This window comes from Ambystoma mexicanum, chromosome 3p, assembly GCF_040938575.1.
Source record: "Ambystoma mexicanum isolate Mex_15411 chromosome 3p, UKY_AmexF1_1, whole genome shotgun sequence".
NCBI lineage: Eukaryota > Metazoa > Chordata > Amphibia > Caudata > Ambystomatidae > Ambystoma > Ambystoma mexicanum.
The window spans coordinates 706,625,693-706,650,203 of NC_090925.1; the positions used below are offsets into that span (position 1 = coordinate 706,625,693).

A 24,511-nucleotide genomic window follows, 5' to 3' on the forward strand; every position below is an offset into this window, starting at 1 on the left:
GTAAAGGGTGCCAATGCGACTGCAGATGCCGCGAGAACATTGTTATGAATTTGCGTGATAACTTCGGTTGAGACATTTGCCTGGAAAAAATTAGCAGATATTAGGTCTTGTTCATTTGAAGATGGGATTGAGCAGTCCAAATGAAACTTGGACTTGATAGGCGACAGGGTTCGTGGTAGGTTGGACGGCGGAAAATCACCATGAGAGGACTTGTTTAAAGAAAACGGGGAGCTTGCTTGGGCCAATTGGTGGTCTTGAGCTTTTGGGACATTTTGAAGATTTGATTTTAGCTCTGCTATTCTTTGTAAGCGTTTAGCCCTTGCGAAAGAACTGGAATCCAGATCGGATTTCTTATTTAGAGCTGATATCTCTGGCAATTTTGAGGAGTGACAGCGCAGGGCTCTTGCAGGTGCTGATTCCTCTGGTGCTTGACACGCATAGCTGCTGCGGTTGCCATTGTCCGAGCGCTCAGGTTTGTAATTTGGGATGGGATTGTTGGCACACTCTGTTACTGGGCGTCCTCTTAGGCCAGGGGTGCACAACTGATTTTGACAGAGGGCCGAAAGTACCTTACATGAGGGCTATAGTGGGCCGAAAAGTAAAAGTGGGCGGGGCGGTAGGCGGGACATGTCAGGAGGCTTTTTCAACCCCCAATTTGTATTAAACACATGGAAAAAGATGTTTTTGAGGGGTAACGATTTTTATTGCATTTCAAACTTACATTTTGTACTACACATTTTCCATTGCTATCATTTATTTCGATTTAGTTATTGTATATCGTCTATTTAATTAAATTATATATATTTTATTGACCCTTGATTGGACATTCCGTTATTTTGGACTGCTATAGTTTGCTGTTTGGGTTACCCAAGAGGAGTATGGCCTTCGTTGAGTCAGGTTTCCTCAAAAAAGCAAAGGATGTACATCTCCTAACTGTGCCTGTTTTAGCTTTATTATTGAGTTCACTCTTGGAGTGCAACACTATGCCCCATGGCTCCCATCCCCAACCAAACACTATGCCCCATGGTCCCCTCACCCCCAACCAAACACTATGCCCCATGGCTCCCATCCCCAACCAAACACTATGCCCCCTGTCCCTCACCCCCAACCAAACACTATGCCCCATGGCCCCCTCACCCCCCTAACCCCCAACCAAACACTATGCCCCATGGGCCCCTCACCCCCAACCAAACACTATGCCCCATGGCCCCCACCCCAACCAAACACTATGCCCCATGGCCCCCACCCCCAACCAAACACTATGCCCCCTGTCCCTCACCCCCAACCAAACACTATGCCCCATGGCCCCCTCACCCCCATAACCCCCAACCAAACACTATGCCCCATGGGCCCCTCACCCCCAACCAAACACTATGCCCCATGACCCCCACCCCAACCAAACACTATGCCCCATGGCCCCCACCCCCAACCAAACACTATGCCCCCTGTCCCTCACCCCCCAAGCAAACACTATGCCCCCTGTCCCTCACCCCCAACCAAACACTATGCCCCATGGCCCCCTAACCCCCAACCAAACACTATGCCCCATGGCCCCCTCACCCCCAACCAAACACTATGCCCCATGGCACCCACCCCCAACTTAACACTATGACCCCTGTCCCTCACCCACCAAGCAAACACTATGCCCCCTGTCCCTCACCCACCAAGCAAACACTATGCCCCCTGTCCCTCACCCCCAACCAAACACTATGCCCCCTGTCCCTCACCCCCAACCAAACACTATGCCCCATGGCCCCCTCACCCAAACCAAACACTATGCCCCATGGCCCCCTCACCCCCAACCAAACACTATACCCCAAACACACTCTCAAGCATGCACCCATACAGACCCGAACCCCCGCCCCCAACGCAGCACACACATTCTCAAGCATGAACCCATACAGACCCGAACCCCCCGCCCCCAACGCAGCACACACATTCTCAAGCATGCACCCATACAGACCCGAACCCCCCACCCACCAACTCAGCACACACACATGCACCCTTACAGACCCGAACCCCCCACCCCCCAACTCAGCACACACACATGCACCCTTACAGACCCGAACCCCCACCCCCCAACTCAGCACACACACATGCACCCATACAGACCCGAACCCCCCACCCCCCAACTCAGCACACACACATGCACCCATACAGACTCGAACCCCCCAACTCAGCACACACACATGCACCCGTACAGACCCGAACCCCCCACCCCCCAACTCAGCACACACACATGCACCCTTACAGACCCGGACCCCCACCCCCCAACTCAGCACACACACATGCACCCATACAGACCCGAACCCCCCACCCCCCAACTCAGCACACACACATGCACCCATACAGACCTGAACCCCCACCCCCCAAATCAGCACACACAGACCCGAACCCCCCCAACCCCAACTCAGCACACACACATGCACCCTTACAGACCCGAACCCCCACCCCCCAACTCAGCACACACACATGCACCCATACAGACCCGAACCCCCCACGCCCCAACTCAGCACACACACATGCACCCATACAGACTCGAACCCCCCAACTCAGCACACACACATGCACCCGTACAGACCCGAACCCCCCACCCCCCAACTCAGCACACACACATGCACCCTTACAGACCCGGACCCCCACCCCCCAACTCAGCACACACACATGCACCCATACAGACCCGAACCCCCCACCCCCCGACTCAGCACACACACATGCACCCATACAGACCTGAACCCCCACCCCCCAAATCAGCACACACAGACCCGAACCCCCCCAACCCCAACTCAGCACACACACAAACATGCACCCATACAGACCCGAACCCCCACCCCCCCAACTCAGCACACAAAAAACATTCAAATCAAAACATTCATACACATCCGACACCCCCCCCAACCCCGCATCTCAACATACACATAAAATACATTCAAATCAAAACATTCATACACATCCGACACCCCCCCCACCCCCGCATCTCAACATACACATAAAATACATTCAAATCAAAACATTCATACACATCCGACACCCCCCCACCCCCGCATCTCAACATACACATAAAATACATTCAAATACAAACATTCACACACATCAGACACACCCCCCACCCCCGCATCTCAACATACACATAAAATACATTCAAATCAAAACATTCATACACATCCGACACCCCCCCACCCCCGCATCTCAACATACACATAAAATGCATTCAAATTCCAACATTCATACACATCCGACACCCACCCCCGCATCTCAACACACACACAAAATACATTCAAATCAAAACATTCATACACATCCGACACCCCCCCACCCCCCCATCGCAACATACACACACAAACATAAAGTAAAACAGACCCGACACACAAACGCACACAGACCACTTACCGGAGACGTGCTGGAAGGCAGGTAAGCAGGAAAGCTGGAATCGTACTACGGCTGGCGTGGTCCAAGGCTGAAATGCCTTCCGGCATCAAGCCTTATGGACCACGCCAGCCGTAGTGCTGGCCCTCCATTGGGTCAGCACACACACACTACGTGGCTCGTAGGAGCAACGTGGTGCATGTGTGCTGAGCCAATGACGGCCAGTGTTTTGTCCGGCCCGGAAGACAACAAAGACTTTCCTAATGGGCCGCCCTCCATTAGGAAAGTCTTTGTGTCTCGCGGGCCGGACAAAAGAGCATGGCGGGCCGCAACTGGCCCGCGGGCCGTATGTTGTGCACCCATGTCTTAGGCGCATGGAAGGACCGTGAATTTTTTCGATGGTTCCTTCGCTTTGAGGGCCTACATGATTGTATTCTGGTGGCCGTTCCGCGGTCATTGCTGCCAGGACAGACGGAAGAGTAGAGGATTTATGACAGGACGTAGGTCCTAAAAGATGTAGGTTTGGTAATACATTTTTTTGAGGATCCTTTGAAGTTGATTTCAGCTGTGGAGATGGTACTATTTGTGCACAGTTAAAAGCACACTCCAATTCCTCATCATTTGGCAGATTTAACAGTTCGTCGTCGCTTATCATCAGGGAAGAGGCAACGTGGTTAATATGGCACAAAGATTGGACTGGTGGTCTAGGTTGGGGAGCCTGATCATCAGGCACTGAAGGGCCCAGGTGGGTCGTGATATCATGTGTTATGTCCAGAGAAGCAGCTGCCATGGTAGCTCTCAACAGGAGGTCCGTTGGCGCAGCAGCAAGCGAGCTGGCATTCTGCGCTGCTGGAACTTCTTCAGTATTATTACATAATTTGAAAGTCAGGGGAGGATTGACAGAGATAGAGAGAGGAACTGTGATCGCTTGAAGTTCAGGAGCGTCGTCATTGGAGGTGTCTAGCAAATCCCGGCTCAAAAGTGGTACAGATCCCCCAAGATTTTCCTGGTGATTTTGATCTACAAGTGAGTGTGCAACCAAAGTTGTCGCTGACGTTGTAGGCGGTATGTAATCATTAGAACAGAGGCGGAAAAGTGTAGGTGCTTCGATTGGATGTTCATGGCTCAGGGCTTCAGAACATAAATTAGGATGATGATGGACGAGAGGCTGCTCTGAGTGGTCAGAGTGATCATTTGATAGGGGTGTCGGTAAGGCTGTAGGTAAGGTGAGCGATGCGAGCAAAGCTCGTGCAGCAGGTAATTAAGATGAGAGCACAATATTTCGTTCAGCAGACAGCCGTCCACGCCGAACAGCCTAACAGCACCTGCCCTTCTGCCACCAGGGCTTACGCCGCAAGGGTGGTTCTGCCGGCTGTAAATGGAGTTGGTAAGGTCACGTGAGAGATCACGTGGTCGTCCGTAGCTCCGCCTCCTCCAGGAAGCGAAGAGCGGTCCGATGCGGGTTCGCTCACAAGAAGCGTTCGGGATGCAGCAGGTAAGTAACCAGTAGTCCTTCTCACGGAAGCACTCGCACCGCTCGGCCGATTCTGCCGGCTGTAAATGGAGTTGGTAAGGTCACGTGAGAGATCACGTGGTCGTCCGTAGCTCCGCCTCCTCCAGGAAGCGAAGAGCGGTCCGATGCGGGTTCGCTCACAAGAAGCGTTCGGGATGCAGCAGGTAAGTAACCAGTAGTCCTTCTCAGGGAAGCACTCGCACCGCTCGGCCGATTCTGCCGGCTGTAAATGGAGTTGGTAAGGTCACGTGAGAGATCACGTGGTCGTCCGTAGCTCCGCCTCCTCCAGGAAGCGAAGAGCGGTCCGATGCGGGTTCGCTCACAAGAAGCGTTCGGGATGCAGCAGGTAAGTAACCAGTAGTCCTTCTCAGGGAAGCACTCGCAATTACCGCTGGATTACAATTCGTGGTAGGTGGGGTTAGTCCATCGACAGGGATTCTGGTGGAATTACAGCCAGAGGTAATTCTGCCAATCGCAATTCCACCGTTTTGCCCATTTCTTGGTGGTAAGGCACAGAAAATTCCTCCAGCTGACCTTATCTCCATACCTGAAGTTCAGTGCTGCAGTGCGGTAATGCAGCAGTAATGCAGTGGTAACTCTGTTACCACTGCATTCCCACCATTTTTGGCCACACCGCCTCAAACTCGTAATGAGGCCAGCATTAACAAGCTGCCAAGAAGGTCAACACAACCACCTATAAACACAATACAAATCTGCAAACTATGGCCATAAAACCAACAAAATAGCAATCATGTCCACAAGCAATGTAGAAATCAATGCAATGACTATAAAATTAAAACACTGTTCATGAAACCAAAAGATTCTGCAGACGACACCACAATGACCTCTCTATAAAACCATTAAAATTAATTGTATAAAGGCATCAATCTAGCTATTAATTGCTAAACCCGGCAAATTCTGCCTGTACGACGAACAAACTGAATATAAATCTTGATCTCTGCATAGTAAAGAGTGCCAGCAGAAAACGAACACATTCTGGGCTTCAGAACAAGACACTTGACATGAAAATTCCTTTAAACTCAGTAGAGACAAAAAGGGCCTCATTACAACCTTGTCGGTATCTTGGCGGTACAGATGCCAGGATACCGTAGAAGGCTGTTACCGTTTCCAGCAACTGGTCCGAAGGCATTGCTGCAGGATTACGGGTGCCAGCGGAGTGGTGTAAATCCCCATTCATGGAGTCCCATAGGAGGATTTGCCGTGATTACTGGTGCCGGTAATGAGGGCTTTGTTTGCCGGTAGGGTCGCCTGCCTTAGCTGGAGGTAAGCCAAGATACCCCACCGGCAAACCCGTAGTTGGGCGGTCTGGTAAACTGCCGGTATCCGCGAATACAAGCACTTTTTTATTGTACCGCCTGACTTGAAATGAGCCCATTTTGGCTCCTTAAAAACCTAATAGTGTCACAGCAAACCTACAAGCCATATGTGCCTCATTACGAGGTCGGCGGTAACCCGCCGGTGCTACCAGAGGTTGCCACTGACCTCGTAACACCGCTCTGCCACCTCATATCCCGGTGCCACTGGGATATTCCAGGTAGCGACCAGCCGGGATGTCAGGAGGTGGAAAGTGTAAGTCCCCATTCCCGTGGAGTTCCATAGGACTCCACGGGAATGGAGACATGGAAGCACTGGCACTGTTGCCAATGGTGCCGGTGCTTCCGTGAAAGCCATGCCTGATGGGGCCGGGGCTCCCCGCAGGTCAGACTTGCTGGGAGCGCTAGCAACTGCAGGCATTCTCATAGTCTGGCGGTCCGGAAAGGGTGCCAGTACGTTGCTACCAGCACCCTTATTTCCAGACTGCCAGACTTGTAATGAGGCAGACTCTTGGTGGAGCACGGCCTCACCCAAATTCTCAGTGTCCCATAGCCTTAAAGTATTAAGACAGCCTCACTTATGACCAGAGTGCCCTCAGGCTGTAATGTAATGCAGTCTCGTTTATGACCAAGTCTCTTGTAATAGAGTACATACACATTCAAGCTCTGCCGAAACCTCGTTGTCACTCAGTGTTTCAGTTATTCATTCATAGTTCACCTCAACAACTCCACAGACATTAATATTCTCGCTCAGTTTGTCATATGGTCACGTTTATTTGTTCCACTCCCCACACAAGATGTTGCCTCATTCACGCCTTACAATGACATGGTTAGTTATAATGGGTCCTTGGAGTTCCTGGAGGGTTATTGTCTAATTCCCTCCCCTTGGTAGCCCCCTTTCACCCCAGATGCTAGAGCTGGTTCATTGACCAGTCACTGAGATCCTGAATGAGGGAGCTGCACCAACAGCTCCCTCAAATGTCCCTTGCTCCAGGGCTACCTCCCTCACATGTGGGCAATGCACTGAACCCAAGGGTAGTCTGTGTACACTATATGCACATGTAAGGCAGCGGGTTGCTGCCAGGTTACCAGGACAAACTGCTCATTTTGTGAGTAATGTGATAATGATAATAACGAGTTATTTATATAGCGCCCTAAGCCAAAGCAGCGCCCTAAGCCAAAGCGCTTTACAGAGAACATATTTACATACATTTATCATCCCAACCGAAGTTGGTACTCATTTATCGGCCTCAGAAGGATGAAAAGCTGAGTTGGCCTTGTCGGGATTCGAACCTGCGACCTGCAGATCACACATAGAATGCAGCAACAAGCACTCAACCTGCTGAGCTATATTAGCAGCTGAGACACTGTCCTTCAAATAAGTCTAGTCCCCCCATTTTGGATGCCCACAGGCCCCCTATGATGGACTGTCAATGCACAGTTCTGAAAGCCATGAGTGTGAGGGACAAAGGCCCTACCTAACTCAAGGTGTGATGGTGACTTTTTGGAACAGGCTAAGCCAAACTGTACATGCAGGACCTGATTAGAGGCAGAGGCGTAGCCAGGATTGTCTAACAAGTGGGGCCTGAAGCTAATGTCCTTGGGTCCACCGCAGGGACTGTGAGGAATTCGACCATCCACACGGTGGGTGTGCGCTAACTGGGCTTTTTTGAAAATTTAAATGCAATTGAATGATGCTAGATCAACCTCTGGAAAATATGTGGGGCTAATCCGCACACATTTTCCTATGCTCACAACATACACATAGACCTGTGTACTCTGGGTCAACACAGCCTACAGGCACCGTCCCCCCCTGTCATATTTAGTTGCTATCTGACACGTGGAGTACATGATGCATCTCAGAAGGGTGAGGGCAAAACCTTCCTCCTGCCATGGCAAGCCTAATCTACTATCAAAGGCTCCATGGATCCGCCCTGTCCGTTTGTTTACCCTCTGCAGATGGTGGCAGCAATTTAAAAAATTAACATACTAATAGAGTATAATTCAAACAGGCCCACATGGGGCCTGGCTGCACAGGTTAAGAAAAAACAGGAAAACCCCAACAACCTTTGATATGCATTGTGTCACCCTGAAGCCAGCTCACGCTTCTCAGTATCAAGGGCAGTGACATTTCATGTCTGGGAATATGTATTTACAGTAGTCACCCCGCAGGGGCACCCCATTCAGAAGGTACGAGTACGTGGTTTGGCAGCGACCAAAAGTCTGGTCTCTCCAAAGCTTCAAGGGAAACCTGCCGCTGTAATCAGGAACCACTTAGAGCCCAATTAACCAGAGAGAACCTTTGATCCACAACAGACAGGAAGATGGATCAGGTTTAGTATTTCATGTTTTCACCCCTTTACTTTTTCTGTTACAAAGCACTCTGATTATGACCTCATGCATACAGGAGATTGTTGCTGGGGACCCAAGATTGGTTCATTAAGGTATGCTTAGCCTACTCCAATCACTGGGGCCCATTTGGTTTCAAAAGAGGGTTGAGCCCTCTTTTGGCAGATCATTTGAAGACTTGGTAAGGAGTAGAAGAACTCATTTGGACCCTGGCTGAAAATACAGCCTGCCTTACAGCTACCACCAATGAAGGACAGACAGGATTTCCGAGGAAGGACACAAGATCCCTCCCCTAAACATCTCCCAGGGAGCAGAAGGAGATCATGAATCCAGCGGACCCTCCAGAAGCGGTACCCAGCCAGCACACAGCGTGCCCTGCCAGGCTCTGCAAGCAAGCTTCCTAGATGGGAAGTGCCAGAGAGTCTCTTAGCCAAACCAAGGACAAGGCTGTTGCCTGCAACACTCTCCTCAGCTTTGGGCCGTACACCTTAAAAGATGACACGAGCCCAGTGAAGAAGCTAGGAGTGTATCGACAAGCATCAACCAGCATCCACCTTAAAGGACATTTTCGAGCCAGTCGAGGCCCTTAAGCTGCAACCGACTGCACCGCTGACTGTTGTTACGTTGCAGTCGCTCACCCTGTCCGGGACGCCTCGACCAATGCTTCAGTCCCGCCGACCAGCACTGAGACAATGATTCCTTACCCTGAGCTGCCGTGTAGGCCAGCCTTGCCCAACTGCCTGCCGCCTGATAACGGCAGCTGTTTCCCATCTTCAACTCTGTCGCAGAAGTTGCAAAGCGCCCTGAAACCAACTCTACACTGTCGAGCACCAAGAACCTCTACAAGCACAAGGTACATTGTGGTTCTGTCCCTCTGGTCCTTTTCTGAAGGCCCCTAGTGACATTTTACGACACATTAATCCTTTTGTGCTGAAACCAACTATCCTTGAACTATTGCGATTAATTACTTTACCAACTACCCTCCTGTCAGTATCCAGAGTGCATCCCTTTTCCTTCTTGAAACTGTCTGTCCTCTGCATCCCTTTACATGGTGGGTTGTTTTTTTGTAGTGTGCTAGAAATGTCTGTTGAATAATCATAAAGTAGATGTTTGTATACAACCTTGACTGGACAGTCCCTTTTATCATTGGGTAATGGTGGTATTTTTGCTGTGTTGCAACTAACCAACGATCTATGACCTTGCAAAGATAAGCCTGCCATTCCGTCCACGTTACCAAAATTGGACAAGGTGGTTTATAATTTGCTTGTGTTTCCAATTTGTTCGGATCCCTTCTGGTGTACTAGAGGTGTGGGGCTGATTGATGGTTTAGAAACCGATATTCATCCCTGGACCAGTGGTTCCCCCAGAAGTTGATTCGTCACAGCGACATTAACATTTGCAAATGCCCACACAGTGCTGTTGAGTGGGAATTTACAGATATTGGGTGGGCCTTACCCGCTTAGGCCCTACCCTGTTTTACGCCTCTGATTAGAGGTGGCTTCTATTATGGGGGCAGATTTAGTGTCTAGCCTGGCATAACCAGCTACTAGAGGCTTGCAAGATAGCTGGACGCCATTTTATGGGTCTAAGAACTTGTGAAATGGAGGCCTGCTCTTTGTGAGTCAGGATAGAGGTCAGCACGCTCCTGCTCAATAGAAAGGAACTCTGCGGGTTGTAGTTTGTGTCAACCACCAGAGTGGCCCCTTGAGTAGGCAAAGGCAAGACACTCTTGAGATAGGAGTCCCCGCCTGATAGGAGGAGAAATGGGTCACCCCACCATGGTCAGGGGTGAGTGAATCCCCCCAAATCCTAATTTCTCTGATTCCGTTTAAATTCGGTGGCTCGGCAAGATTTTCTATTTTGATATAATGAAAGTCCTTGGCGTGGGCTTGCCAGAATGAAAGCATAAATCACACAAAAAGAATTGGAACAGCAAGGTGCTCGATTGAGCTACTCGCGCCTGCGCTCCCTTGAGCTGTATCTCAAGTGATGGTCTTAGCAGCTCCGGGATTTCTCCCAGCCAAAGGCCTTCTAGCAGAGTATTGGGTGCTTGTTGCCACAGGAAAGAAGGTCCATGTTAGCTCCCTTTCTGTAGGAGCAAGGACCCCAAAGTTGTGTCACTCAGCAAAACACAATGACCCCCTGAGAAAAAGCTAAAGGTTGTACATACACACTTTTGTCCTACGCTGGAGCGAAAGTAACAGGTCCAGTCTGCAGTTCGGGGGCCTCTGGGATGCTGCTTGTTTAGCAGTGTGGATTGTGTCCTGCAGTGAGCAAGTTCTCTGATTCTGGGGGAAAAAAAGAATACAAAACAGTTCAAATAAAATTGGCAACTTTCCAAGAGAAATTTCATACCTGCATCATCATTATCAAGCAACTTGGCCAATCAAAAAGTGGTATATAGCACAGCTGGAAAATCAATTGGGTTAATGAATTGGTTTTCCAAAGGCGATCAACAGAAGCATCTCCCCAATCAATGACAAGGTCTCCCAGATCATTGAGCCGCTTTTCCGCATTAACCGTCACCTATGAAACCTGATCAGTCAATCTTCAACTGAATGTGGAATAGATCAACTTTTGAGGAAACCCAGAAGAGCCAAGAACCAGAAGAATCTAGCAGGTGCCAGAAATCCAAAAGTCCACAGAGATCTAGGTTATGGCTGTGACCCAAATTCTCAATTTATCAAGGAGAGACAGGAGATCCCAGAGGCCCAGGTCATCCAGAGGGTGAAGAAAATCAGGAGTGTCATTATAATCAGGCAATCTAGGAAAAACATAATATCTCGTGGTGCAGGAAATCAACATGGCCCAGCAGACTCAAGTGTGACAGGGGCCCTATAGACTCATAAGACACGGCAGTTCCAAGAGACCCAGAAGATCGAGGAAATGAAGGAAGTCTAGGAGAACCAGGAAGCCATGATCAAGGAAACGCACATGTTGGAGGGGATCCCTGAACCTCTGAAGACTGAGGGGAACCCCAGAGATGTTGCGGACTAAGGTTCTTAGGGAGATCAAGGGTCAGTCTAGTACAACTGACATTTTAATAGGCCCGAGGTAGGCTAATTTGTGAGATGCAAAATATTACAACATAGCTGAGAGACGTCCCCTCAGCACGTGATGGCGAGGTGCTACTGGAACCACCAGCACAACCACAGGAATCAGTGCTCTGTACGGTGTATCACCAGCCATCACAAGTGAACCCCTTATCCAAGATGCCGGGAAACAGCGTGCATTCCAAAGAACACGGGCTGGATAGCCACAGCATTCTCCTAGCCCAAATCCACAGTCCACCTTTCCACCTTTCAAAGCCATGCCACAGACCTGGGTTCCCACAGAACAACCCTGTGCCCTCCCAGGGCACCACCATCAATCAGAATCACACCACATGCACTCCCTCCACCCCTCCATACACTAGGGTCAAACTCATCTTCCCTCTCCCCTCCTGACCCTCTTTAAGAGTCTCCTTGACCCGCACTCGACCCCTCTCCTCCCCAGGTACTACATTGACCTCTCCTTGGAGCACCCCAGGGGGCGTCATCAAACCCATCACCCCTTCGTTGCACTGCATCAATCTAGGTCCATTCCTCAGACCCCATACCTTCCTCAGAGCGACTTCAAGGCGCCTGCAAACACACAGCCCCCTTTAGGAACCATTCCAATAACCTCGATCAAAGTGACATCTCCCAACCTCCCCACTGCCCACTTGAAGCCCCTCCATGGATTATTGTACGACCAATCATCTGTTACAAACTCCATCCACCAGTGTGACTCCTTTATTAACCCCTCATTTGCTGTATGTGTGATCAGGACGTGCGCCTTTTTCCAGACGTTGTGTGTCATGAGGAGGGCCAGTTTCTTTCTCTGCGGACACTTACCTCGGAGAGTCCTGGGCTGCGTGCTCGTCTTTTCCAGTCACACTAGGAGGGAGGGCGCCTGGGGGCATCTTTATACTCGGGGGCAAGGGCCAAAGTCTGAGCCGACGCTTTCTACTTCTCAACCTCTGGCTGCCCCATGGCGCTTCACTGGAGACATTCCCCACAGTTAATGTCTAACCCCGATCTTCGGTCCTTTGGGAAAAACACAGCGAGGCACAGAAGAGAACAGGAGCTGATCTCAGGGTGGGGTTGGGCGGCACTGGCCAGTGCTGTCTGCGTGCATCTCATTCAGGCATGACGCCCCTCTGCTCCCGCCAAAAAACATACAGCAATCCTGACGCACAGTTTCTCCCCTCATGCTGGCGCACATGCTGGAGGATTTGTATGGACGAGAGAGAAGAAGAGAGCGTCCGAAAGTCGCCATACAAATTAACGTTAACTGAAAGCGTAAAAGTCCTTTTACGCTTTCAATTAACGGTGCACCCGTCTGAAAATGAGCCCCATAGTGGGATTAACAATATATGAGTTGAGGTGGTAAAGTAAATGTTTTAGTTTACTAAGGAGCACAATACGCAAAACCTATCATTACATTAATTGAACATTTACTTTGTAACATTTCAAAAACTAGGTTGTCTTTTTAAAGTAAGAATTTTAATTGTAAACGTGTCTTAATTGCGACAGTTTTATCATGAGCTTGCATTAGGTGCACTGCTAAAGTGCATAGTGAAAAGTGAAGGGCGTGTCTTTACAAAAGTGAAAGGATCCCTTCATTAGCTGTCACTTTGGTGTGGTACATTAGGTTGGAGTGTCTTGTTGAATGAAATCTTGCATTGCTGTTTCTTGCTGCATCTGACATTAGAATGCCTGGAATGCTGTCAATACTTAGGAAATATACCCCAACGTCGGAGAGCATTAACGCTCAGGTAATTTGGTCCTGGGCCAGAGCCATAGGTTTGAGTGAAGTGAAGGCCTTAACATGGGCCCTGGGCCATTAACTGACCAGCAATGCCCATCCTTTGGGGGGTATATTTCTATTGGCACCCCAGCATGCTTTTCGGAGTGCTAGAAGTGTTTTTTAAAGTAGAAAAATCATGCAGTTGTCCTTTCTCTGCTTAATAAAAATACAAAAACAAATGGCCACCAGGGACAAAGAGAGACCTACATCTAGTCCCTTCTCTATTTCCATGGGGCCATTGCCACAGTGGGGAAGTTCAAGGTGCCAGCGAGGGACGAGGCAGGTGCAGTTAGGTGGGGCAGTTGGGAGTGGGCAGGGAAGGTGGAAATTGGAGGGGAGGGTGGTGAAGGGGTGTGGGATTACTTACCTGTTTCCTGGCAGAGAAGATGGAGGCCTACCACTTCTGAGGAGGTTTGGGACTTGGTCAAAAGCATGAGGTATAGCCCGAATTCGCAGATTCCTAATTGGGTGGGGGCCCATTGACTGCCCCTGCTTGTTGCTAATAGTAGTTATTAACTGCATGCTGAACATTCTGATTGGATGAGTGGAGGCAAGTGATGACTTCCACTTGCTAACATTCATAAAAAAATGTACTTGGCTTGTCATGTGCAACAGGCACATGCGTACATCCTTTATCGAAGGTAGATGTGCAACATTTCTATGAATGAAAAGAGTTTCACTGACGATTTGGACCTCAATGATTTAAGGAGGGCATACCCACCTGGGATCCTAATTTCCTGGTGTGAGGAAATGACTAGTGGTCTGCAGGAGTAGAGGGGTGAGTAGGGACTAGACTGTCATCTCAGCCTCACACTACTATGAGACGAGCAGTTATGCCAATCATAAAGGTAAAACAGACTCCACATGGCGGGTATACCTTCTTCGCCTTTTGTGATCATGCGGGTCGAGGGCAGACTATACTCTTAAGGGGGGGTCGTGAAGTGATAGCAGCTGCAACCGAAACAGCAATGGACACCAACATAAAAGAATGTCCAATAAAGTTTCTATAAAAATATATATACTTTAGTTAAACAATCAAAAATGCAAACAACTAACAAACACTAACATAAGCTCACCCCTGTCGAGAGAACGCAGAAAATGCAGGACTAGTATAGAATACCACTCAATGTACTTAAACAGGGGTGATCAGGCAAGCAACTGTTGCAATCTGACTGCTCAAAGATTGCGTCTTTCAAGAAAAAGGCAGAAATGGGGGCTTAAAGTTTCTGTGGTCCCAAAAGTGGACCAGGCCCTCTTTACAGTACCTTATTCTTTTCTTTGGGGGCTCAACAGCATTGAGCAAGGCTTCTAAGAGCTTCCTGAAATGCTGGTTGAGCATTGGGTTGGTGAGCTGGTCAACTGTTTCCAACAAGCAGTGCAGTCCAAGCATCAACGGCATGTGGCACACAGAACCTCAAGACGGGTAGGCAATGCTCGGGTCGGTGTAGGTCACAAGTAGGCCAATGATGGAATCCGAGGCCTGAGCTGTTCCATGACTTTTGGATTGCTTGTAGGGGCAGTCTAGGCTCTCCAGGGACAAGGTAAGTCCTTGCGTTCTGCACTCCCACTCCAGGGAGCTTGGCTAGCACCTAAAGCGTATCCTTAAACTTCAGCGAGGAGCCTGGTTGCAGTGCAGCTAGCAGAGGAGCAGACTTTGGTCCAAACATCAGTCACTGTTCCCTGGGGATGGTTGGGGGACACAGCTCTCCTGTCTTAGTTGCCTTTCATCTTCATCTCACCGGTGGAATGCACTCCCAATAGAGGGCCAGTGAATTGTTCTTGTCTTCTTGAAAGTCCAAAATGAATCAAGGAAGGAGTGGGAGACGCCTTCTATATAAAGGTAAGATGTCGCAGGCGATTGGGCAAGAATAATAATTGGATAATAATTCAATATTTATATAGCGCTTTGATCCAAAGCGCTATGTAAGCCTACTGTAAGGGGTCCAATCCCTGTTGCTGCAGGCCCACTTCATTCTCTCTGGCTACCCTAACTTTGCCCCTCTGCCATGCCTGCAACCTCAAGGGCCCTTTGGTGTGCAGCACCCTGGCGTGAGGCTGGCCTTTTTTATGTGAGTGCCCCTTTGATGCAGGGCTCCCAGGAGTTCTCCTTGTGGCAGCTCCTATGCCTAAGGAGAGGTGTTACCCTTCTCACAGGGGATCAAACGAAGACAACAACCAGGCTATTGTCTTAATGGGAGCAATGCAGACAGCCAGACTGCCATTAGTGCACTTTCCCCTTGTGTAGCTGGTCTCAGCTCACAGAGGTGACACTTTTATGATATCAGATTGATGTGGCTTTACTATTTGTGTGCACCTATCAGTAATCATACCATAACGAGATATTGCTTATTTTTAGAGTTTACCATGCCACTAGATGGATGAGGCAACATGTAGTGGCCTAGCACTTGGCAGGATGTGCTTTGTGTGGATAAGTGAAGTGGAGCTTGGAATGTGGTGAGGGGCCAGGAACCTAGGGTTCACTGAGGTTCCAGGGACAGCGGTTAGTGAGAGGCAGAGAGAGAGCCAGAGGGAGTTAAAGCATGTTACCTGCTCTCCTTACTTACGTTTCTACCTGTAACTGTAACAATAAAGCAAGCTTACCTTTTGATATATACCTGGCTCTGGAGTGGTTCCTCTGTCCTGCCTGATGAATTAGCCACTCCAAGATACTACATTTTGGCAACGAGTAGTCCTTGAAGAACCCAGAGGAAGAGGGGAGATGAAAGAGGGAAGGAGGGTGAAGACAGATGAGCGAAGAGAGATGACATTTTGATGCCATTCACCAGCAGTTGAAGAGCGCTGACATGAGAAACTGGTGAAACTACAATTGGAGTTGTGTGGCAGTCGGAAAGATGGCAGAGGAATCAGTGCTGTTAAAAAAATAAAATAAAAATTCACCGCCTATCCAAGGGCATGAAGTGTCCTGGCCCTGGCACAAGGAGAGGGCGGGGGAGGCAGAGCTGTATGAAGGAGGATAGCCCATTACACATACCAAGGAACAAGTGCGTATTGGTCGAGTATGTGTCAGCCCAGTACGTGATGTTGCTGTTATTGAGTGCCGTCACACTCCGAATGGAAGATGCATTGTGCATGGGTGTAATTTTAGGGGGGGACATGGGTGTTCGTCCCCCCTCAACTTTCATGGCACACCATTTTGTCCCCATTCATTTGGATTGGGCATCTTTTCTTCAGATCTCATGTCCCCCCAACATTTTCAGCAAAGTTAATCCACTGGCATTGTGGTTCGGTCCTGTGAGTGCAGCCATGCATCACAGGTAAAACAGTAGCTGAGGCCCAGAGTTATAATTTGGAACAGTTGGCAAGGCTCCATCGGGCGTTGGTGGTGAGCGCCAAGCGAGGCCTTGCGTTCCAGCACAGCCGTTTGGCTGGAACACACTGATGAAAGCCAGGCACCATTGTCTGTGCTTCCAGAGTTCGGAGAAGGTACGCATCAGAGTAAAGCACCTCTGATACTTGCTTGAGTGTAGACACACACAGGAGTTGTCCCGGTAGGCGGAACATTAAGTAGATGTATTTTATTTTCCTCCAGGCCGGCCCTGGGCCGGTCACACTTGCATGGAGGAAGGTAGATGAAAAATGGAATTAAGTGGCTATCGGCGGGAAGTTTTGCTGCAGACCGGAGCAGATTATTTGAACAGCATCGAGGTATTGTAAAGCAGTGATGTTGGGAGAAAGGATGTGCTTTACGTTTCATTGCTGTTTAACTTGGAACTTGACTTATGTGGCGGCGTTGACAGGCACAGCACTGGCAGTGTTCGTGAACACATTGTCATTGTGCTCTTGTTTTTTTACACTGACTGTGAAATAATGTAGGATCTGACTGGCAATGGGCATGAAAAAAAGGGCAAGAAGTTAACAACTGCATTTCAGGCAGTTGGTGGGGTCTAGGTGACAGTAGAGTGTACTCATACGGCAACGTACTATATGAGAGTTATTAATGATGTGGTGCAGCAAGACGCTAACTTGTGTTAATGAAGTGATGACAATTTATGATTTGCAGGAGGTTTAGGAAAATCAGATAATACATTCCTTTATGATGAAATTAAGGAGTTCAGGAGCAGTGAAACTGTTGAGTAAAGACTGAATTATAAGGCGCTTTGATTTTTTATAAGGACGTAATTTTGAGCTTAATGAAGTAATGTTCAGTTCTTAAACCGGCATCATTAAAATTTAGAGAAGATTACATTCATATGTTTTATGTGAGAGCAGTGTGTGCGCTGTAGAGGATTGAAAAGGAATGCAGTGTGAGTGATATTTAGAGCCAAACGTACACAATATTTTTTAAATGAATCATGCACTGAATATTTCTTAAATGATGTTTTCTTAAATGATGAAATTAGAAACGTCCACAGAATTATTTTTGACAATGAATGTTTTGCACAGAATATTTTTAAATTATAGGTTTTCCTAAATTATGAAATTATTGAGAGTTGGTGGGATGTTTAGAAATGAAATTTTAACTGGAATTGGTGCACACTTTCAGAATGGTGCTTGATCACCACCATTTCTGCCAGTGTAGTACATCCCTAAATTATAATGTTTATTGTGTTAGTGCATATGTTTATGTGCTGAGTGGATGTGTATTTCAGTGCATGTCTTGATGTTGTAATGCAGGTATAGCGATACATGCATAAAGTTGTTGTGGTTGCGTTGCGGTTGGATGTCAACGCGTGTACATGGTGTGTAGTGACATGCCTGAAGTAGTTGTTGAGGTGTGAGCATGATTGAGAGGTAGCATGCATGAAGTTAGAGGTTGGGCCCATATGCTGACCAGGTGTGGCACCATGGTGTAAACCTATGTTTTACTCGAGTTGTAATTTGAGTTAAGGAATGCATGTGGAGTTTTGGCGTTCTAGTCAGTTGAATCCTAGGTGGATGAGTCAAAAACTACAAGGGACACTAGGGCAAGGTGTCTGCTCAGATTTTCTGGAGACTGATCAAATGTTGTCAGTCTGAAAAAAACCAAACCCCTAACCGTCGTGTTGCCCCCCCTTTTTGGGCAAGCACGCTCTCCGGTCTTCAGACAATCTTTTGACAATCTCCTATTGGGGGTGTGGATCACTATAACACCCCCTTTGGCTGCATTCGTATCAGGCCCCATGTGCACTGTGTACTCCTAGATTACGCCTAATAACATACACCTATCTTACTACCGTGGGTAATAACAAATAACACTAAGACACAAAGAAAACACAAAGAATCGATTCAATGTATAACAATGGGATACATTTTTTAATATACACACAGCTAAGCACAATGCATAACAATGCAAGCAGTTCTAATGCTATGTCTAATTTGCACCTTTTATACTTCTGGTGCAACGCTACCATGCAGTAACTATGTAAGCCTGTGCTATAAGTGTGTGGTTCTAATGCAATCTAATGCAAGCTTCAAGCATCCAATCCACACCATCTTCACACTACACACTCTAAACAATCCCCTGTCTGGTTTCCCCTTCACCCGAAACTTTGTGTGTGTGTGTGTGTGTCTGTTCCCCTCAGTTTAGCCTATGCCAAAACCATACTTCCCATTCTGTTGTCAATCAGTCAGTGGCAGGCCTCAAGACTGCCAACTGCCAAGCTCTCTCAAGCTCTCTCAAGCTCTCTCTCTGCCTCATCGATCTCATCAAGGCCCATCAGTCTGCTGCACCAAGCACCATCTCCAGCCAACTCTCTCTCTGTGGCTCTCCCGATCTCTCTGGCCAACTCTCGATCTCTCGTGCAGTCCCACAACTCTTCAGTCTCCCTTCAGCCCATTCTAGCCTCCTTGGTTATAGTCTTCCATGACGCACCATATTTCTATAATTACTTGCATTCTAAGAATGTCTCTTTATGCATATAGCAAAAAGCCTGCCTGTCTGTGTTTGCGTGTTCCTTGCACGGCATGTCCTGTCACTTCGTGTGCTGTCAGCGTGACCTCATATCTCTCCACCTTGGCCTTCCGAATATGTTGCGAAATACATCATCTATTCACTGTTCATACCCATTCTCTCCTTCACTGTAGGCACTCTCTGCATTACAAAATGCACTTTTAGGCCCCGTCCCTCTCATACAAAAGGCACCTCTCCATCTCTCCATCGTCACGCCCTTCATGGCCCCAACCCTCGTGGTTCTCTCCATGAAGCACACCAGCCAAGCTGATAAGCTTCCCTCTCGGACAAGAGTCATATTATCTGTGTATGTCTGCTAATGTTTACAAACAGTGTACCATAACATTTCTCTTTACTGAGCCCAGTGTCTTTCTCCATCAGCAAATGGATTCAGATGCCAGCATAATGCTTTCTACCGTTCACACTATTCTCGCAATGCAAGCACTACATAATGCAAAACTCATTCTAAGTGACTCAACATACATACATACATGACAGTCTCTAAATGTGTCTCTACAAAGCATAACAATGTGTGAATGGCTTTACGTGCATTTCCAATATGACAGTGTGTGTGTGGTGCAAGCAATGCATTTTCTCTCTCAGCCTAAGCGCTATATCTAATGCAAACATAGATAAACAGCAAATCATGGTGAGTATATGTTGTGTCTCTAAAACACTACATGGCACTTCAAATATGTGCAAGTGCAAGTGTCATTCTATTTCAAATGGCAAAGTGCAAAGTGGCAGCATGTTTCTCTCCTAATGGCAAGCAAAATATGCAAACATATCAATCTATAAGCAAATCTGCAAATGCATACAAAGGTGGCAGTCTAATATTGGATAGTGTCTACTTCAGCAATGTACTAATCAGAACTAAACAGAATGCAATAATGAAATGATTCCATAGCAAAGTAATGGTGATTGGGTAATGGTGTCTCTAATGATTCTCTAACAGTGAGTCTAATAATGGATAATGGTTCTCTACAGATAGTCTTATGATTTCTAATAATGATAACAATTCCAGGCTTCTCATTTCATCCAATTCCACAATCCTCCATTTTATCATTAGATAAATCATAACAAAAGTCTAATATAACATAGCATAGCACTCGTGGTATGCTAATACCAAGCAAAGTTACTGAAGGAAGGAAAAACATATATCATTCATGATGCAGAAAAAAGCCCTTCTTTCAAAATGCAAGCATTTCACTCTATCAGTGGCAAGCTAAAATATCAAATGCAAAGCTGCAAATGTGTCAGAAATCAGAATAATATAGCCAAATGAAGTCAAAAGTCGAGCAAAAAGTCAAAAGTCAAAGTGTCTACAAGCCAAAGGTGTGAAAGTGTCTCTACAAGCAGAAATGGAAAATGCAATGCATAGAATCAATGCACAAGTACTGTGTATACAGGTGTTTCCATCTCAATGTGTCAAGCCCAAAATATGACAATCACTTTCACAGGTGTCAAAGGTCAGTACAGATGTCAGTAGCCAAACAGGCCAAACATTCCATTGATTAATGCATACATATCAGTGTATACATGCAGTGTAGTGGTCATATATTCCATTTCAATTATATTCCAGTCCAAGGTATTTCCAAGTCACATGAGGTATGTGTGCCCTCACAACCGTGCACAGTACAAATTCAGTACAAATAAATTCTGATGCAAAATGTTTCAGCCAAGGAATGTCAACAAACATGCAATGTCAACAAAGCGAGTGTTAACAAACGATCATGTGTTCACAACGAGCATATCAGAGTTCAGCAAAAGGTCAAAGTTCAGGTAGCGAAGGTGTTCTCCACAGCAGCAAAGTGTGAACAAACGTGAAGCAGCAAAGTGTTCAAGCCAATAGTGTTCAGGCCAATCAATGTTCAGGCAGCAGAAACGTGTACAAGCCAATTCAGGTTGGCGTGCTTGATAAATGGCAGAATGATTTTCGCACAGGGCTCCATCAAGGAGCAGGCAAGTGTCAGGTACCATATGTGCCCCATTTGTCCCCATGGAGTGATCAACATATGCCCTTCACTTCAAAGGTAGCACAGGGAAAACCCATGTGTCAGAACTTTCAATTGATGCCAATCGATGCTTATGCTCCCTTTTTCCCTTCACTTCATGAACAAAGGCCACAGGTGCACTCAATCAGAGTGTTTGCAAGACATTGCAGGTGGTTACTCTACCCTGGACACAGTGGCCCTTCTCCATAGGCCCATCTCTAGCAGGTTGAAATTCTCTCCTCTCTTGCCAGATCATGCTGTTGTCATGCTGTTGCCATGCCATCCAGTCCCATGCTCTTCAAATGAGGGACAGCCAGCGTTAAATACGAGTGCAAAATGCTTTCAAAGCACCATGCTCAGTCTCCTTCACTCAAGAGAACAAAGCTTCACTGCTTTCAAACGTGGATCAGGCAAGAAATGCTTTCAGAGCGTGTCTTCCTGCTCATTGCTGCTCAGGCACAAACTTGTCTGGTGCAAAAGGCATTCCAAATGGATTCTCTTCTCGCTGCAGATTATAAAGCAATTCGAATTTCTTCTTCTGCTCTCCTCTGCTGCTGCACTGCTGAACAATTTCTCACTGCTCTTTCACTTCTTGGCACAGGATGCTGCAAGTTTCTCGCTCTGCACAGTCGGTCACTCTCTCCACTTCTCATGGCAATAGGTGTCATGCCACAAAGTCTATGTAGCAGCAGATTTTCTGGGTACATTCTCAGAGCACAGCCATTGGACAAGGCAACACTCTAAGGCCTCAAGTCGGTCGGTCGGCATTCCCCAAAAGTGCTGCTGCAAAGCGTCTAGGTCAGATGCCAATGTCTCATCATTGCTGCAAACAAACAGACCTGATGCAAAGTCACATTGCACTGTGAGAAAAGCCAGTCTCTTTCTCTTGTGCTGCAAAGTCACAAGGTGTCAGCCATCATGGATCTCGAACAGACGGTCAACAAGGTCTGGTCATGGACATGCTGCTCTCAGGCGTCATGCTGCTCAACCATGTCTGGTCATTTCATGCGGCGATGCCATCTCGTCTGGTCAAGGTGTCTCCAAATGTCATGCAAAGAAATAAAGTGCAAGACTCATTCTTACTCAGTTTCAGGTGTTTTTCAAAACCAAAATAAAACAGCATTTCTCATTGTGCGTTGAAGTGCACATCGCTATCTCTACACTTTCCCATGTCTTTCAATGGCATCCATGCTAGTTCCCCCTGTGTCTCATCAATGTGTCAGTGCCTCTTTCTATTGTCTCACTAGGCCTGTCTCTCCCTGCATCATAATGCATGCATGCTTAATGCATGACTCCTGCATCCATCCCTATCCTTTTCAAAACAAAACAAAACAGCCAGTTTCACATACTTCAGACATTTCACATTCAAATGCTGCACATTCAAAAATGTCACAACTGCATTCAATTTCACTCCTTCTGTGTCACTTCCATGTCCTCTAAATGTCACAGCACTCTCCCCATTTTTCTTCATTAAGAATTCACAAAGCTGAATAATTACATGCTGAAAAATCAAATCAGTTTCATTCAAAAAACCTCTCACATATACAATATAATTCACATTCAAATATGCACTGCTAACTCGTGCTTCAAATACACAGTCTGCCAGTACCGCGCGTTCTCCAATGTCAACAAACATGCTTTCCATGCACACATTAAAACTGCAAAAGTTCCAAGAATGCAAGCTTTCAAAACATCCAAATTTAGCACGATTCTTTTTATCTGTCTTCCCTCTCAATGTTGTGAAAATATCTAGGTCCTTAGACAATATTTTTTTTCACTCGAAAACGTAGGCAAAGTGCTGATGTTACCACTGCTGCAAAAACGGTCTCTCTCTCTGTTCAAATCAAATATCTGCACATAACTCTCTTCATGCACATAACTCTGTTCATGCAGGCATCTCTCTAATGACACAGTTTCACAATACCTCAGATCTTCATAGGCAAACTCTCTATGCATTCCCCTAGCCAATTCTCTAGGCACACTGCACATGTCTGTCAAATCTCTTCCATTGTTCCGAGGTAACTTTTTCTCCACATGAACAATATGAACTATATTCCTGCCCATCTCTGCTGATGAAATTGATGCTTTTAATGGGACATTTTCCCAGTTACTAATCACATCTCTGAGACGACATATTACTGAGTGCAAGTCAACAATATATGGGCTCCCTTCTCTCATAGCTATGTCACTTTTCACTTTCAACATAGTTGATCCCTGGGATGCATCCCAGGAAGCAAGTGTATTTTTAAGCCGATTTCTTATTGCCTTCAGGTCACTAAGAAATTAACTCATTCTGCAGTTTCAATTATCCCGAGCGTCTTCAATAAAAAAACTGTTTCTCTCACTCAGTGAATTAATGTACATTTATTCATACAATCATTGCCAGTCATGAAATACTGTTCTGGGTCAATGTTACAACCAATTCCGGCAACCAAAGTCAAACAATTACGTTCCCCTTCCTACGACGAACGAAATTGCAGACAGCATGCTCTAAGACAATAACAACAAAGACAGGCAAAACATGAAACAAAAAAATCTCTATTCCTACGACGAACGAACAGAAAAAAAAAAAAAACACAGTGGCACAGACAAGATGTTCAAACTTCGACTCTTGCAAAACCGATAAGTGTGCCAGCAGACCAGCTGCAAAACATCTATCTCTATCAGTCTGCATTGAGTGAAGATCCGGGTGTCCCCTCCATTTGTCAGTCTGCAAAAAAAAAACCCTAACCGTCGTGTTGCCCCCCCCCCTTTTTGGGCAAGCACGCTCTCTGGTCTTCAGATAATCTTTTGACAATCTCCTATTGGGGGTGTGGATCACTATACACCCCCTTTGGCTGCATTCGTATCAGGCCCCATGTGCACTGTGTACTCCTAGATTACGCCTAATAACATACACCTATCTTACTACCGTGGGCAATAACAAATAACACTAAGACACTAAGAAAACACAAAGAATCGATTCAATTTATAACAATGGGATACATTTATTTATATACACACAGCTAAGCATAATGCATAACAATGCAAGCAGTTCTAATGCTATGTCTAATTTGCACCTGTTATACTTCTGGTGCAAAGTTACCATGCAGTAACTATGCAAGCATGTGCTGCAAGTGTGTGGTTCTAATGCAATCTAATGCAAGCTTCAAGCATCCAATCCACACCATCTTCACACTACACAATCTAAAAATTCCCCTGTCTGGTTTCCCCTTCACCCAAAACTGTGTGTGTG

General features: G+C 47.0%; 1 protein-coding gene across 2 annotated transcripts in view; it reads right to left on the reverse strand.

Moving 5' to 3' along the window:
• SLC34A1 (solute carrier family 34 member 1) overlaps positions 1-12,537 on the reverse strand; it is a 195,686-nt gene extending 183,149 nt beyond the window's left edge. Inside the window, exons 1-2 of one of the 2 annotated variants that reach the window (XM_069651531.1) lie at positions 12,438-12,537; positions 10,737-10,850 (exon numbers count right to left, since the gene is read on the reverse strand). In XM_069651531.1, the coding sequence (XP_069507632.1) occupies positions 10,737-10,850; positions 12,438-12,505 (182 nt within the window). In that variant the 5' untranslated portion in view covers positions 12,506-12,537. Of the gene's footprint in view, positions 1-10,732; positions 10,851-12,437 lie in introns of both variants that reach the window. The other variant, XM_069651532.1, reaches the window with a different exon arrangement.
• Positions 12,538-24,511: the final 11,974 nt, after the last annotated feature.